Source organism: Triturus cristatus, chromosome 6 (genome assembly GCF_964204655.1).
Source record: "Triturus cristatus chromosome 6, aTriCri1.1, whole genome shotgun sequence".
In the NCBI taxonomy this organism is placed as follows: Eukaryota; Metazoa; Chordata; class Amphibia; order Caudata; family Salamandridae; genus Triturus; species Triturus cristatus.
The window spans coordinates 1,325,168,153-1,325,185,273 of NC_140589.1; the positions used below are offsets into that span (position 1 = coordinate 1,325,168,153).

General features: G+C 45.1%; 1 protein-coding gene across 1 annotated transcript in view; it reads right to left on the reverse strand.

Annotated features, from left to right (window-relative positions):
* Nucleotides 1-17,121, reverse strand: part of GALM (galactose mutarotase) — a 168,871-nt gene that overhangs the window by 19,919 nt on the left and 131,831 nt on the right. The window contains exon 5 of the mRNA XM_085612322.1: nucleotides 1,724-1,865. Coding sequence (XP_085468448.1) covers nucleotides 1,724-1,865 — 142 coding nt within the window. The remainder of the gene's footprint in view (nucleotides 1-1,723; nucleotides 1,866-17,121) is intronic.

A 17,121-nucleotide genomic window follows, 5' to 3' on the forward strand; every position in this document is an offset into this window, starting at 1 on the left:
ACACTAGTGAATTTGTATAATGATGTTACTAGAAAATGTAGTTATTTTGGAGAAGTTGTGAGTCAGTGGAGGCTTTGTTTTATGTCTGCTGGGGTTTTCCAAGCTTGACGCAATTCTGGCTAAAGTGAGTTATATGACTACAGATTAAACCAACCTAAACATGCAAGGTGACCCTTGTATTTTTGGTACGAGAATGTCTGGTTATATTCTTATTCCTGGGGAAGAAGGCTACTTGGATCTTGAGCGCCTATTTACGTACAGGGTGGCCAACAGAGTTACTGTCTCTTTATGCAGTAGAGACAAGGTCTTCAGTCAGAATGGATAACTAGGTCTTGAAACTAAAGGCGGGTTAACTACTGAAGGCTTGAGCCAGATGCCTGGCTCTGGCTCAGCTCGAGGTCCTCTTAGACCCTCGAGTCCAAAGCTTACATGTGGCTCCTGCCTGTCACCCACACTCTAACCTCATACGCCAAGAATTAAAGGCGAAGCATTAATCTCTTATATAGAACAGGAAAGAGATAGGATACCAATCTATGGGCTGAATTAAACAATGTGAAACCACAAAACCTGTGATCAATGCCAGCTTCCCCGCTTGACAGAATTGTGTGATCCTAGGAAAATCTCTCTTCTGTTTGATTTAATAGATTATAATGCTGCTCCTTGTTTAATATGAATCTAGGCCATATAACATTTCACTTGCCTCTTAGTTTACTAATGGCACTGTAACCAGGGCTGGACTGGTATGAATGTTTCCAAGTTCAAACTAAATTCAAATTATCACTTGTAAGAAATGTTTCTCAGTGCAGTAATATAATCTGATTTACAAAGGACAAACACATCCGCATGTTAAATACATGACATTTTTAAATTCTGAACAGGCTCCTTCATATTTTCACACAATATCTGTTGCACAAATTACATCGTGAACATTTTCATGGCTTGGCTTGAGCATGGGCTATTAGAGCCAAACCAGACCCTTGGCTTGGCTCTGCTCTTCCAGTTAACGTGTTGGCTCGTCCACCTGTACCTGGAACTAATCAGCAATCTAACAAACTACCTACTCCTGCAACAGCAATCGCACAGAATTCAGTGTGATGCTGTACTCTTCAACAAACTGTGGGAGGCTAAAAAGGAATCTCACATGGCCTCTCACTGAGCAAGGCTCCAGGTACACAGAGCACTTGCTGAAAACCCGAGCTGCAATACAGGAGAAGCAGAGAAAGGTGGTGCTGCCAAGTCTTCCAGAAGGGATGCAAAAGTTTGGTGAGTTTCATATACAGACTCAAATATCAATTAGGTTGGTTAGGATGTATGCAGAGGTTGCTCATTCTCCTACCTAGTAATGGAAGTGCTACCCATTCATCTACTGACCTCCCCACCTCTTCCAGAGTTCTGAAAGTTCCTGAAGACTTGGCTATTCAGCGAATCAACTGGACCCTGACAGCATCTAGATACCCTCACGGGTGACAAGAAGCACTCTACATATCTACTATTGGATTGATGCGTAGAATTGCATTCTGAGGATTGCTCAATCATGATTATTTATATGAAAAAAAAGTCCAAAAGAGGATCTTTGATTGAAAGAAGAGAGGGGCTAGAGGAGGACAAGCCGATAATAAATGAATGCAGCAAAAACCTCAAGAGAAAAGACAGATACAAATTTAAAGTAAATTGAAATGCATTAATAATGAGCAGCTATTGGAAAGTAAAAGCTTAATTCTACCTGGCACAGTAGCGTTGCTCTTTTTGAAGAGTTAGACAAAAATTGTGGTCAAAGCCAGGAATCTGAAACTTCTCCAGTTGCGCTCCAAGTGCCACCGGCTTTCTCAAATCGAAACAAGTTCCTTGTACGGAAGCAATCTCCCCTGTTAGTATAAATGAAAGTATACATACTTTATCACTAGACCACAAGTACAGTCATATAACTTTATTAATCCATGCTTTTTATAATTGGCACATAAGTGTCCTTTATCTAAGCAAACTATGGATGTTGGATTTCCAACATGCAACAAGCAGCCTGAGTGTGAAAATTATAATTAAAAAATCACAATGACATGCATAACATGATCACAAACCCCCTCCTACTTTTACCCCTACAACATTCTGCAATACCACACTCAAACCAACAGAAGCCCCCAACTCCCCCAATCATCTCCCTTCACCCACAAAAGAACCGATAACAGCGCAGCACACCTCTCCCAGCACCTACAATCGTGAATTACTTAATTCCTTTACTTAAAACTCAATAAAAAGATTTTTTTTTTTAAAGGATGGTTTGTGATGCCGAATGGTTAAGAACCTTAGATTGTAGGAGTACAGTGCTGAAAGAAGCGCCTAAGGAAGTGTAGGTTGTTTTCGATATCTGTTAGTTAACGCTCCTTCCAAGGCGCCATAAACCTGTTCACACATTTTCAGATGAAATGAGAGTGGCACAATAAAACTCTAGGAGCTATAAAAATGTTTAACAAATACGCTGTCTTAGTTACCGCTATGTACTTTTCTCTTGATGATGATATTTTAGGGCTCAGCTACTGTGCCCATTAGCTTTTCAACTCCCCCATAACGTTGTATTTTGTCAAAAAAACATCTCTTGTGACCTCAATAGAACTTCATTTTGTGCTGTAGTTTTTCGCTAGCAGGGTCTGGTGGCCTCGGTGGACTATTGCGTCCACTGTAGGGGCCTGTGTTCGACCTCATGTACACAGGTTCAAATCCCGGCGGTCCACTACGCCTTTCATTCTTCAGAGGCTGATAAAAAAAAAGTACTATTGAGTTGGGTAACAATAAACATCTGTAATTCAGCGCCAAGATACCCTTGTGTGAAAGTGCACTTTACAAATTCGTTATATTAATCACCAGAGAAGACTTTGCAGTTAGACACAGCACAAGAAGGGGGTCACTAACAAGATTGTAATATTCTCCTATTACTATTTATCTCTTATGATAACTTGCTCCTAGCTGCTCAGCCTGTGTGAGTGTTCTGAGTGGAATGTTTGGTGTATGTGCTGTGAGTGGAATGCCTGGGTGACTGGATGAGGATGACTGTTGGTGAATGGGGCTGAGCAGTTAGCAGGCTGCTCCCGGTGGGACTGTTGATGGATATCTAGGACTGCTGTTATATATCCGTTGATGAAGATTTATACTTGTTTATCTCCTACTGGAATAAACCTACTTTGGCTTCATCACACCAGTGTTGTCCTGATTACTACAAAGATTCCCCCTACTCCTTTTACTATGCTCTTACAGGGCATCAACCTTGTTCTAAAAAATCCTTATGTGTAACACAGTTGCACTTTAAGGCTATTAACTTTTAACACGGACTTTCATGTTGATAATATGTCAGCTAGACGTGTTTGTGAATTATAAGCCTAATATGTGAAGCCTACATTTATTTATTTATTTATTTTAGTGTTTTATAGAGCGCGAACATGACCCATGAGGGTATCAGAGCGCTTTACATGGTTAACGGGAAAAAACATCATAGAGAAACAGTGCAAACAGTAAAGTATCAAAAGCAAAGAAATATAACATATAGGTGGGGGGGGATGAGGGAGCATGGGGGCAAAGGGAGCACACATGAGAGCTAAAATTCAAGCTAGGGTTGGCAGAGACCGTGGCCCCCTTGGGTCTCGATGGAGTCCGGTTATAGGGTTGCGGAAGACGCAATAGTCATGGAATCAAGCAGCAAGTCATATCTGCTGAGAGGAGGACTTAGTACAGGAATTTACCCATGAGGAAGGTTTTGGCTTCCTTCTTGAAGCGAGCAAGAGTGGGGATTCTTCTGATAACGGGCGGGAAGGAGTTCCAAATTCTTGGTGCTGCCCCGGTGAATGCCCTATTGTAGGTTCTTTTTTTACGAAAGTGGGCGGGTCGGAGCAGGAGACTGTTAGTGGAGCGAGATTTCCTGTTTCCTCCCGATAGCACAAGCTTCTGTGAGAGGTATGCCGGGGAGTTTGCGTATAAGGCCTTGTGTGTAATGCACGCCAGTTTCAACTGTATTCTGGCCTCTAGAGGGAGCCAGTTTAGGGCTTTCAGATGTGGAGAGATGTGGTCGAATTTCCTGGTGCCGGTGAGTAGTCTGGCAGCCGCGTTGAGACAGGCTTTTAGCGGTGCCAAGGAGCGCTTGGGTAGGCCTGTGAGGGTGGAGCATCCAAATTCCAGTCTGGATATGACTAGAGCTTGGACTGCCATTTTCAAATCAGGAGCATCGATGAAGGGTTTTAGTTTCCAGAGGTAGCTCAGGTGGAATCTGGCTGCCTTGGCCATTGAATTAATGTGGTCACGCATGTTCAGGTTGCAGTCAAGAAATATGCCCAGTGATTTGGCGGAGTCCACGATGGTCGGGGGACAATTTAGGGCTGTGATGGCCTTGAACCACACCTGTAGCTCCGGGTTGGCTTTGGATGGGGAGATCAGGAGAAATTCAGTTTTCTTGGCGTTGAGTTTTAGTTGGTTAGTGGCAAGCCACTGAACGGTTAGTTTCAGGGTTTCGTTCAGGGCGAGGACCTCCTTGAGTGAGGAGATATTGATGTAGATTTGGGTGTCATCCGCGTACATGTGGTAGGAGATATTGGCGGAGCGTAGAATTTCAGTGAGAGGCTCCAAGTAAAGAATAAAGAGGGTAGGAGACAGGGTTGAGCCTTGAGGGACTCCAACCGTGACCGGGGTGGGAGCGGATAGTTTGCCGTCAATGAGGAATCTTTGAGATCGGTTATGGAGGAAGGACCTGAACCATTCAAGGACAGCGCCATCCAGACCCATCCTATGTTTAAGGCGTTCAAGTAGTTTATCATGATTGACCGTGTAGAAGGCGGAAGATAGATCTAAAAGGATTAGGAGGCATGTTTTGCCTTGGTCCAGGGCTTGGAGGGCGTCGTCCACAATGTGGAGCATGGTTGTTTCAGTGCTGTGCCCTGGTCTGAATCCCGATTGGAAGTCGTCCAGCAGGTGGAAGTTGTCGATGTGTTGACTAAGCTGGTATTGTACGCATTTCTCTAACACTTTGGCTAGTAGGGGTATATTAGAGATGGGTCTGAAATTGTCTGGTGCGGCGGGATCAAGCGTTGGTTTTTTTAGAATAGGAAGGACTTGGCCGGCTTTCAGGGGGTCCGGAATCGATCCCTGCTGGAGAGAGGCGTTGATCATCGCGGTCCAGCAAGGAACAATGGCATCTACCGCTTCCTTCCCAGAGAAGCTGGTAATAAGAACCAGGACTGCCCTCCTGCCAAAGATGGTCACCCTCTTCCACCCAGCCCAGTCCATTACCCTTGCAGCATTCTACCCTCTGCCAAATCCAACAAAGGTGTAGTAAAGACTTCATCTTGATCCCAAGAGAGAGGTCAGCTTGTATGTGGCCAGGACACGTAAACTGGACGACCAGCTCTTCGTCACATATGTTGGAAAGATGAAGGGCAAAGCAGTGCAATGCACAAGAGAACAATTTCAGAATGGATAATTCTGTGCATCAAGATCTGCTACACCATGGCACACAAAGAGCCACCAGATGGCATTCATGCTCAATCCATCAGAGCCAAATCTTCCACTTCTGTGCTAGCAAGAGGCGTGACATTTGTAAAGTGTAAAGTGGAAGACATTTGTAAAGAGGCAACCTTGGAAGCATTCACACATCTGCAAAGCATTATTGTTTGCATTCTGAAGTGAGAAGGAAAGGTCACATCACTCGCTCTGTGCTGTGATTTTGAGATATAACCGATCATGCACCTACCGCCTGGAGGGGGACTGCTTGGGCGAATCTATTCAGTTGAGGAATCTGCAGGTAGAAGTATCAATAAGAATGAAAAGTTATTACCTTCGGGAACACTCTTTCTGGTGGATAATCTATCTACCTGCAGATTCCTTACCTACCCTTCCAACTCCATGTTGCATGGCTGATAATACTACTTATCCTCTTGATGTGGCATCAACATGTAACAGAAAACTGCACCTACCTTCTGGACGTTCGTGTCATCCAGTTGCCTCAAAGGCACCATGAAAAGAAAGGATGTTAACTGCCGTCATTACGCCACTGGGGATGCTTTATGGTTTCAATTACTTCATTAGGTATTGCATGCAATGCTGAGGTGGAGCTGGCACCCCTGTGTAGGAGAGCTATTCAAGAGGTTTCGGCTCCAGATCGGTGCCTGGGATATTTACAAGGTGAGGACTCAGCAGGCAGATACAGTATCCACCAGAAAGAGCATTACCGAAGATAAGTAACTTTTCCTTCGGTGCTATTTGCACATATTTGCATCTCATACAATTTGGAGGATTCTTCAGGACACTGTTCTTGAATTCCAAGCTAGGCGCTGGGCTTTTTCATGTTCTAATTTATCTTCACATCTGTCTCCCTATTTTTTTACATAGACATGCATATGTCACTCCCATGCTTAAACTTAGACCTGTTCTCCCGTGAACAATCTTGCATGTTTATTGCAATCAACCATAAAACTATCAAAGCCTTCAGCATGCAGACTCACAACCTTCACTAATCTGTTCGATAAACTCATATGGGTCCCAGCCCAGAGAGAACCAACACCGACCCAAGACGCCCAACTCACTTGCAGGCCTAACTTGCATTTTAATGATAATATATTTGGTGTGATAGGAGTCCCAATCTTTCAGTTGATATTTTTGCAACCAGAGGTGACTGCAGAAGTTGTGTTAAACTTTGCTCTGCTTCCTATTCTAGCCCGTACCTTTCTATACCTTTTAACCGGGGTTATTGAACTTCCATTTGGATTTCCTCTTCAAACTTCTTATGGTTCCCATGCAACCTACTCTTGAGCAATGGTTCTTAACCTCTTGACGTCTGTGGGCCATAAATGCATCACTATTGCAAAATGGGGACCCCCACCTAAGCACTTTCTGACTTTAAACTCAAAGAACATGCAAATATACAGAAACAATTTGAAATCAAACAAATTCACAAACTGCTAAATTTAATTCACAAATAAAAATTATGCAAAAAATGAATTTATAGTGGAAAGGTTAGAGCATTTCAAAACGTAGTTTTATTTCTAAAAAAATAAATCAATATACTAAACACTGGCATATCAATGTCAGATAACTGTTTATTTTGCTCCTAATCCTTGCTTTCTTCTGTCAGCATAAACTAGTGCTCCAACCGAGGCCGCCAATACTGGTCCTAGAGTCTGCTTGCTCAACTTGTGCTGCTTTCAAAAAGCAAGGTAAGGATACCACCTTAATTTTTAGCCTTTACTTTTACAGAATGGTAAAGTTTTCAATTGTGCTTTTTAAAGTATATATACTTTATTAATCTGCTAATATTCTTAAATTTTCTAAAAAGTCATGGACTCCCTGACCCACGTTAAAAAACGTTGCTCTAGAGTATTCTTTTACTTGCCGACCAGCAACGCAGCACATGTGGGTTGTCCTTGGTAAGGGAATAATTATTGCGGACTCCTGACGTGAGTTCTTCTTCCACATGCATGTAAATGCAGTGTATTTGTGCTCCTTCTCGAACTGGGATCAGTCCCTTGTAATAATGATAGAGGGAGGGGTCGTGACAGGTGGTAGAAGGTTCCCTGTTATGTGCTTCTGCTTCAAAGTTCCACCTTACAAAACTGCAGTCTGTTAAACCCCAAGACTCCAAAGACCTATATTTGAACTTCCATGCAAAGCACCAACGCAAAGCACCATATGGATAGCCTCCTCATTCAAGGCGGTTTTGACCTTCTGTTAGGAAAGAACCACCCTCTTTCAATGTGGCACTCCCTTCCACTATAAGGCTAATAAGATGCAACTGTGTTTTGATGAAAATCCTCTGTATGGATTTGGAACATTGTCCTGCCGTGCATATACATATTCTGGACAGCTGTTACCCCAGTTAGCTTGACAATCATGCAAACCCATTGGAGATCTCCCCCTATCTGTAAATGTGTGTGCAAATCACAGCTGTGCTCTAATGTCAGAGGTCATTCAAAATGCAGTCCTTTGGCGAGAGTGGTGCCGCTACCCTTGTGAGAGTGGCTAACACCCTCTCTACACAGCCTAATTGACACTGGCAGTGGTGGCTGTGTGTTTTCTAGTCAAAGGCGAGATCCCTTTTTACTTGTAAATGTGTGGAAGGACTGCCTACTGGTTCCCCCTTAGAAGATAGGTTCAATACCCACTGCCAGACAGTACTTTGTTCAGCATTTGAACTTGGCATCAGAAGGTGTGTGCACCAACACCAGGGGAGAACAGAAAGAAACTGGAGATATTTGACATTCTCCCCTCGATCTAAGTCCAGGAAATCCTGTGGCAATCCCTTCCTGTTTGCCTTTGGAGAGAAGGAAGTCGAACATTCCTGAGAGAGTAGATGGACACCACCTTGAAGGAGGAGTGACCTGATCCAGAGGAGAAGAACAAAAACCCAGCTGCCTGCACAGACTTACAAGGGGATATCTTGATGCAGTGTGACAGCCATGGAGATACAGGTCACCCCGTCCCCGCTATTCAGGAGAAGCATGATTACATCTAGCTGCTACTTCACCTTCACAAATCATGTAGTGTGAGCCTGCTTGGTTCTCAACCCTTTCAGAGAGTGGAACCCTTGATCAGTGACAGGCTGTAGTGTATGTGGAGAGCATTCCTTTTGTCAGTTCTCCTTCCTTTTCTTGTCCTGGCCAGTAGGGTGGCTTGATCTTCTGAGAGAATCCTGGTGGGCAGCAAGGCCATGGAATCAGGTCCTGGAGGGCTTCAGGCCACTGCTTGAGAAAGACCTGTGTGCTTGCTGAGGCTGTTCCCCAGCGCAGGTATTAATGTACCAGCCTTCCCACACACCTCCAGCACTATAGTCAGGCGGTTGTGTGTCTATTTCAGATTCACAAACCTCTTAATGTAACAGGGAGAGACTTTTGTACTACTGCATTTTTTGAGACCAAATTCATTAATTGTTGGAAGCATCATCATATCAAAGCCTGTGGTCAAATGCAAGACCACTGCAGAACCTCAGTGAAGATGTGCTGAGTGCCCATTACCACCCCCATTGTCTCTGCTGGCAGAAGGTGACTGACGCTCAAGGCTGACTGAAGGACTGTGAGTTAAATGAACAAGGCACTGATGATAGTATCTGATGTTTGGTGTCACAATGGGACCTGAACTCTAAAACAAACTCAAGTTTCAGCAAGATGCACTTAAATCAGATTGGAGCTGCCCTGCATACAAGTCTTTCTGGCTTGCTGTATCAGCCAGAGAATTTCCTTGTTATGTCTTGGATATATTTCAAGCTTTCATGCTTCCTGGGCTTCTGTGGCAAGACCATCAATGAATCTTCGCTTCTCTTCTCTTAAGTTTCTCTTTGCTTCCTTGTTGGTTTTGGTGTATTCTTATTGAGCATTCACTTTTTCTGTTTTGTTTGGCTGGTGTTGACAGCAGCTTTCTTTTCCTTTCTCTCTTGGATTTTGCGGATAGTCTTGGTGGATATACAGTCTTTATGCTGGTGTTTCTTGGAATCCATAACCTCCTGGCAGGATGACGCCACAGTTTCTATGATCTTCTTCCACTGATTTTCTACTGGGTCTCTGTCGTCCTCTAGCTCTTGCAGGACTTGAAACTTGTTACTGAGGGTGACCAAGTATTAATTCGGTTTCTGTGCATCTTTGAGGAGGGGGAGTTATATCACTGGTGTTGGTTTGACTGGAATCAGGGGTAACGAAGGCGAACAATGAAGATGGGTGAAGCACTTCGAAGAACTGCTGAGCCAGGCCGTGCCGCAGTTTCCACCATATAGACAGGCTGCTGACAAAGATTTGCCAATCGACTGTAGAAAACCAAACAAGGAATAAATATGGAAATCCATCAAACAGATGAGAAATTGAAAGGCAGCATGACCCGACAACAATCCTGCAGAGGCACTGATAACAGTCATTGAAACATCAGTAGACAAGCTCTACCCCATGTTTGGAAGGCTCTGGTAACAGGAAAGTGTGCCATCAGACTGGGAGGAGGGATATCTCATCAAGATCCTCGTGAAAGGTTACCTGAGTAACTGCGCAAACTACAGAGGGATAACTCTTCTATCAACCCTAGGCAAAGTGTTCAACAGAGTCATCCTGAGCAGAATTAAAGGCCCAAGTTGACGTTCAGTTGTGAGACCAGCAAACCATCTTCCTCAAGGATAGATGCTGCACAGACCAGATTATAGCATTGTGGATAGCTCCCTCTATGTTAACTTCATTGACTATGAGAAAACACTTGCCAGCGTGGACAGAGACCCTTTGGAAACTCTTCCGCCACTAAGGTGGGCCACATAAAGTCATGAGTCATGGGGGACTCTTACGATGCAAGATTGTGTCCCACTTTATTTGTGTCTCTAACTGAAATATTATTGAAATAACCCTGTCCGGCTGGACAGCCAAAATATAGTAATGATTCAGTGTATATTTATTCCCTCTCTCACGCATTCTCCCTGTCAGGGACAACTATGTTTGTAACTTACCAATACCCAAGGTCCCTGACCACTACAATTGGGTTCCCCTCTTCCCATAAACCTAGACAAGCAGCGTGACACAGATGCCAACATCAAGGCATGAATCGGTAAAGCAAGAGATTCCTTCATTCAGCTAAAGAAGATCTGAAGATCCAAGGACCTAACACTGCAAACCAAGATCAGGCTTTTAACTCCAACGTAACATCAGTCCTTCTTTATGGAGCAGAAACTTGGGAAAACAACAGTGACCACCACCAACAAAGTCCAGACCTTTGTCAAGACCGGTCTGAGGAAAATCCTCCAAATCTGCTGGTTAAACACCACCAGCAACAACTACCTCTGGCAGCAGACCTTCCAACTCACTGCTCATGAAGAAATCCTAAAAAGATGCTGGAGCTGGGTAGGTCAAACCTTCCTCAAGCCTGCATCAAACACCAGCAGACAAGCCTGACCTGGAAGCCTCAAACAAAAACGAAAAGAGGAAGGCCAAGAAACACCTGGCGCCGAGGAATCGCAGATGACTGCAAGAGAATGGGTTACACCTGGAGTCAGATTGAAAGATAAGCCCAGGACAGAGATGGCTGGAGAGTCCTGGTTGATGGCCTGTACCCCAGGAGGGGTAGTAGGCATAAGTAAGTAAGCAAATACAAGTGCTGCATCCATTCTGAGTGACTGGTTGAGTTAACCTAACTGCTGCTCATTTTTGGGGATATAAACCACTCTGTGAGCGTAATGTAATGTAAGGTGGATTTGTAGAGCGATGCTTATCACCTGTGAGAATATCCAGGTGTTGAGTAGGTGAGTGTAAGCGTGTGGTGAGGCTGGCCCTGAAATACTAGCAGTCTTGATGGTTCCACAAGAAGACAAATTGAATAGCCAGGTCTTCAGCTTCTTGCAGAATTCAAGACGTGATGAGGAGGCCCTTATGTGTTGGGTGAGATCTTTTCAGGATTTGGTGGCTTGTTAGGAGAATGATCGATCTCCCGTTCTGCTTCTGTGGATGCGGAATGTGTGTAAGTGAGAGTGATGATGAGCGAAGTTGTCTGGTGGTTTGGTGGAAGTTAAGCGGGTGATTGAGGCGTGCAGGTCCCATGTTCAGTAGTGATTGAATGCATGTGTGAAAAGTTTGAACTGGCAGCACTTCTGGATGGGGAGCCAGTGGAAATCTCTGAGGGGTGGTGTGGTGTGAGTTCGATATGGGAGGTCGAGGACGAGTCTGGCAGAGACGTTTTGGATGATCTGAAGTCTGTAACATGCGGAGTATGTAGAAGCATGAGTAGGTGATGGTGTTGATCTGGGACTTCATGGGGAGGTTGGTGTGAAGGATGAGGACTAAGTCCAAGCGTGGTTGGTTAGGGTGGATGTGGATCCAATATCGGCGAGCCACCAGGTGGAGCCTCAGGGTGAGCTCCTACTCCTGTGATCAGCACTTCAGTTTTGTCAGTGTTTATGCTTGAGGCAGTTTTCTTTCATCCAAGTGGCCACGCTGGTCAGGCATTGTCTGAAGTTTGTCTTGGTGGTGACGGTGTCGTCTGAGAGGGAAAAAATGAGCTGGGTTTCGTCAACGTAGGAGATTATGCTGATTCCGTGGGACCTGATGATGTTTGCCAGAGGAGTAATGTACATGTTGAAGAGTGTGAGGCTGAGTGATAATCCCTGTCGGACTCCGCAGATGAGGTTCTCAAGTTCTGAAGTGAATAGCGAGAGTCTGACTCGTGTTCGTCTGGAGCAGAAGGAAACTATCCATTTGAGTGCTGTTCCTTGTATTCCCGCTGTGTGTAATCTGGAGATGAGTGTGTGGTGGGAGACAGTGTCGAAAGCGGCGGAGAAGTCGAGGAGGATGAGGGCAGCTGTCTGTCCACAGATGACGATGGTGCGTATGTCGCCTTTGGCAGTGATGAGGGCTGTTTGGGTGCGGTGGTTGTTTCGGGATCGTGATTGAGAGTTATCCAGGAGTTTATGGCACTCTAGGTGGTCAGAGATTTGTCTGTTGATGGTCTTCTCGATGCCTTTGGCTGGGAAAGGGAGCAGTGAGATGGGCGGTAGCTGCTGAGGTCTTTGGGGTGAGGTGAGGGGTTTTTAGGACGGCAGTGACTTTGGTATGCTTCCAGTTGTCTGGGAAGGTGGGTTTCTTGAGGGAGGGGTTGATGATGGAAGTGAGTGCAATGCTAATCACGCTTTCCCAGGTTGTAGATATGGTATGGGCAGGGTTCTGTGGGAGCCCGAGTGGACTATCTTCATTATTGCAGAGTCCTCGATGAATAGAGGGTTCCATGCTGCCAGTTGGCAGTCTTTGGTTGCTGAGGTTAGCAGGCTGGGAATGTCGATTGGGGTTGGCTGTTTAAAAGTGACTGTAGGTTTGGGATATTTTTTGTGGAAGAAGTCAGAGGTTGTTGAAGAGTTCTTGTGTAAGGGTGATGGTTTGGGTTTAAAGTGGCTGTAGGTTTGGGATATTTTTCGTGGAAGAAGTCAGAGAGGTTGTTGAAGAGTTCTTGTGTAAGGGTGATGGTTTGGGTTGCAGTTGTTGGGTTGATTAATTCCTTGACAATGGAGAAAAGTTCCTTGCAGTTGTTGGAGCTAGATTCAATTCTCAGTGGCAGGGGCTTTTTCTTTGGCTCTTTTACGTAATGATGATAGTGTCTAAGTGCAGCCTTATAGGTGTTTCTTGCAGTGGTTCTGCGGGTGGTACTACATTTCCTTTTGAGTTGTTTGCAAACTCTCCTGAATTGCCATGACGTTAGCGTTGTACCAGCTAGCTTGTTTGTTGAATATTTTGGGTTTGCTGTTATTCAGAGGAGTAAGGGTATTGGCGCAGGTAGTGATCCAGTTGTTGAAGTTGTTTGTGTCATTCATTAGGTCATTGGTGGGGGTCTGGGTAGTTTAGTTGGAGGGTGTTGAGTCATTCCATTTCTGCAACTTTCTTCCAGCAGTGGCTTGGGGTATTTCTAGACTCTATAGGGGTGATTGGTGTCCCTGATATGTGGATGTGGACGATGGAGGAGTCCGTCCATGTGAGTGAAGTGATGTAGCTGACTTTATCCTTGTGGCTGGAGGAGAAGATGGGGTCCAGGGTGTGTCCAGCGATGTGGGTAGGGCCTTGTATGATCTGGGTGAGGCCTATGTTCTGTAGACTTTCAATCAATTCCGTGGATTTGGAGTCCATGGACTCTTCGAGATTAAAGTTGAGATTGTCTAGGAGTTTAAATTCTTTAGTGTCCATTGGCAAGGGCTCCGGGGAGGTGGCTGGGGAGCTACGTTCCCTTTAAGGCCCGACCGCAGCGCGCACTCCCAGATGTGGAGCGCGCACAACGATTCCAGGACGTCCGGAGAGAGGCGCCGCCGCTTTAAGAAGCGGGCGGCGCGAAAAGCAGGCACTTTCTCCAGCGGTGCTGGCGAGGAGTCGTGGAGAGTGCAGGTAAGGGGGCTTGTGGGGGCTTGAGGCGGCTTGGGGGGGGGGCTTGTGGCGGCTTGGGACGGCTAGTGGCGGCTTGGGGGGTGGGCTCGGGGGGGTGTGGCTGCAGAGCGCGGCGCTGATTGTGGCCTTATGTTTATGTATTGGTGGTAATCACAGCCCGTGAAGGGGCTCTGATTACCATCAATACTTAAACAAAAGGCCACAATCGTCCCCGCGCTTTACTAACAAAAGAGTAGAGTCGGTTTAAAAACACAGCGTGTACCAAAGTACATGCTGTGTTTTTAAACTGGCTCTACTCTTTTGTTAGTAAAGCGCGGTGCGGGGACGATTGTGGCCTCTTGTTTAAGTATTGAGGGTAATCGGAGACCCTTCACGGGCTGTGATAACCATCAATACTTAAACAAGAGGCCACAATCGTCCCCGCACCGCGCTTTACTAACAAAAGAGTAGAGCTAGTTTAAAAACACAGCATGTACTTTCAGAAAGTACACGCTGTGTTTTTAAACTGGCTCTACTCTTTTGTTAGTAAAGCGCGGTGCGGGGACGATTGTGGCCTCTTGTTTAAGTATTGATGGTAATCGGAGCCCCTTCACGGGCATTTATTCCTGACGAGCTTTGGATGCCTAAAATGCACCAGATCCAATGCAGCAGATTCATTTGTTCCAGCATTGAGACCCCACAGATGGGTCACTCACACGGCTTTACGGTACCCCCATGTGAAGAGACAGCGCATTGCCCTCATCAACCAGACCATAGTGCAGTTTTTGATGGTCCTCCAATAGGTCATATTGCAGTTTTTGATGGTTCTCCAATAGGTCATATTGCAGTTTTTGATGGTTCTCCAATAGGACATTGTGCAGTTTTTGATGGTTCTCCAATAGCAGTGTGCAGTTTTTGATGGTTCTCCAATAGGACATTGTGCAGTTTTGTGACTCACTGAAGGAGTTAGGGCCTTGCAGGGCAGAGCACTGACTGAGATATGTGGCTCAAGGGAATGATGACATTCATGAATCCACAAATGTCTGCTAAGTGAAAATAGAACATAGGGCAGACTACATCAGTGACAGCCAATCGCAGCACATGAAATAACAATCGTGTTGGGCTATTGTTGTAACACTCAGTTCTAGCCTCCATCTCTCCTCGCTTGCTGCAATAAAGCTCAGCTGTTATGGCACCTGCCTTTCAGCAGCGATCACATTATCTCTGAGGAGAGCGAAGAATGCAGTGCCCCTGACAAACCTCAGCTTTCAGGCGTTCATGAGCAATTTACATGAATCTGGTGTTTTTCAGACCCCAGTATCGAGAGCAAATTAGGTATATGCCATGCTCTCTGTAGATTCATTAAGTATGTTTCCCACTCACACGCGTACACTCGTGGTCAGGGCTAGGAGTGATGAACTGTGTCTATCCAGATTATGGTACGTTTTTAGATAGCTGAATATACCATATTAATCAAAAGAAATAGACAGAATCCTCTGATCGTTGATGTCATTGTCTCAGTTTGCAACAAAGGAAAAATAACACTGTTCTCACCGATGCAGGTTCTCATGTCCAAGGAAGCCATAAACCCATCATAGCAGAGGCAACGGTATTCTCCAGGGATGTTCGTGCACTGACCGCCATCACAGATGTCTGGGTTGTCCTCGCTGCGGGGTGATTGTGTGACTTTTTAAACTTTTCTGTGCTTGGCATAGTGTGCCCCCCAACTTGTATTTTCATGTTTCTGTCATTGCATCCAGATATATGATACAACAAGTAACATCATACCTACAAGAAGTCGGACTATTGGCTTTGTCAGTTGCATGAGATAAATAAGCAGCAACTATGGCTTTCATATAATATTGAAAACGCTTCCACTTAAAGCCCTGGTGACACCACGACAATGTTGCTGCCCTTGAGTTTCAAAAAGAAAAGGGAAGCAAGTGTTAGTGAAGAGAATACTCCCGACAAATGGATCTGTCATTAACACACTTGCAGCTGCCATCTGCTCAGACCTGCATCTTGGCAAGATTAAAAATCTTGGCAAGGCCTAACCAGCCTTCCACCCTTCTTAGTTCGTTCAGGTGAGCACGGTTACATAGAGCAAGTGTTTAGAAATGACAAGATGGCGAAAAAGGCTCCTTATAGAACCCCCCAATGTCGATATGCAGAGACGCTACTTTTGAAGCATTGCCATACCACACTCGCTGTCTTCTCTGATATATCTTTTGTCCTTTTTTCTTCCACTCCCCAGCTGCTCTCGCGTCTCCTTCTCTTCTTTTTCTTCTTCCTCATATTAGTCCAGCTCCACGTTTACCCACTTTCCCCTTCTCCCCATCCCATTCTTGTCTCCTTTTCCCTCTCACTGCCTGTCCTTTGCTTTCTCTCTTACCAGTTTTCCATTCTCCTTTCTCCTTTCTCCCTCCCAGTTCTCCAAAGCCTCTGGCTGCCTTTCTCTTTCTGTCCCTCTCTTACCAATTTCTCCATTACCACTTCCCCATTTCTCGCCTTTGCCCCCTGACTTTTTTTTCTACTTTGTTCCTCTCTCCCCCTTTCTTCGCCACTAAATCCTATTTCTCACTATTCTCCTCTCCTTTTCCTTCAGGCTATGTGACAATTTTGAAAACACATACACTATCCCTGAATATTACATGGAAGCACATTTAGAATTTGGACCAGTGTGCCTCTGCAGTGTGGGTGACCTGGCCAAAAAGGACATGAAAAGCTGAAATTGAACCATAAATCCAAAGCTGTTCTAATCAGGGGCCCCGGAAATAAGTTTGGCCCTGGTACTCAAAATCCTTAAGATGTCCCTGTGCATTTGGTAAAGTTTTCATGTTAATCGCAGCACCCATCATGAGCTGCAATTAACACGAAATCCTTAACAAATGCACACAATCCCCCCGCAGCCCAACCGTATTAAGAAAAGAAATACAGCAACATAGCTGCCAAGGTTTGAAATTGCAATGTGGGACGTTTTCATAATTTCACTGTCATTATTAGTGCCATTTGAACAGGGCTGGCTTTAGTGCTGGTGGCGCCTGGTGTGACAATGTTCGTTGGCGCCCCAATGGCCACCTCCGCCACGGATACTCTCATTACCAACCTTTAACAGTGACCCTCAAGTCTCCATAACCCCTCTCTCTTTCATATTTATTTTGTTTAATAGCGCCACTCATACCAGTGTAAGGTGTTAAGCACTTTACATCGAATACACATTGCACAGAGACACTGAATCATAGTGTGTAAATCAATGTATAGGAAATGTTACATCAGACAGAGGAATAAAATGTCT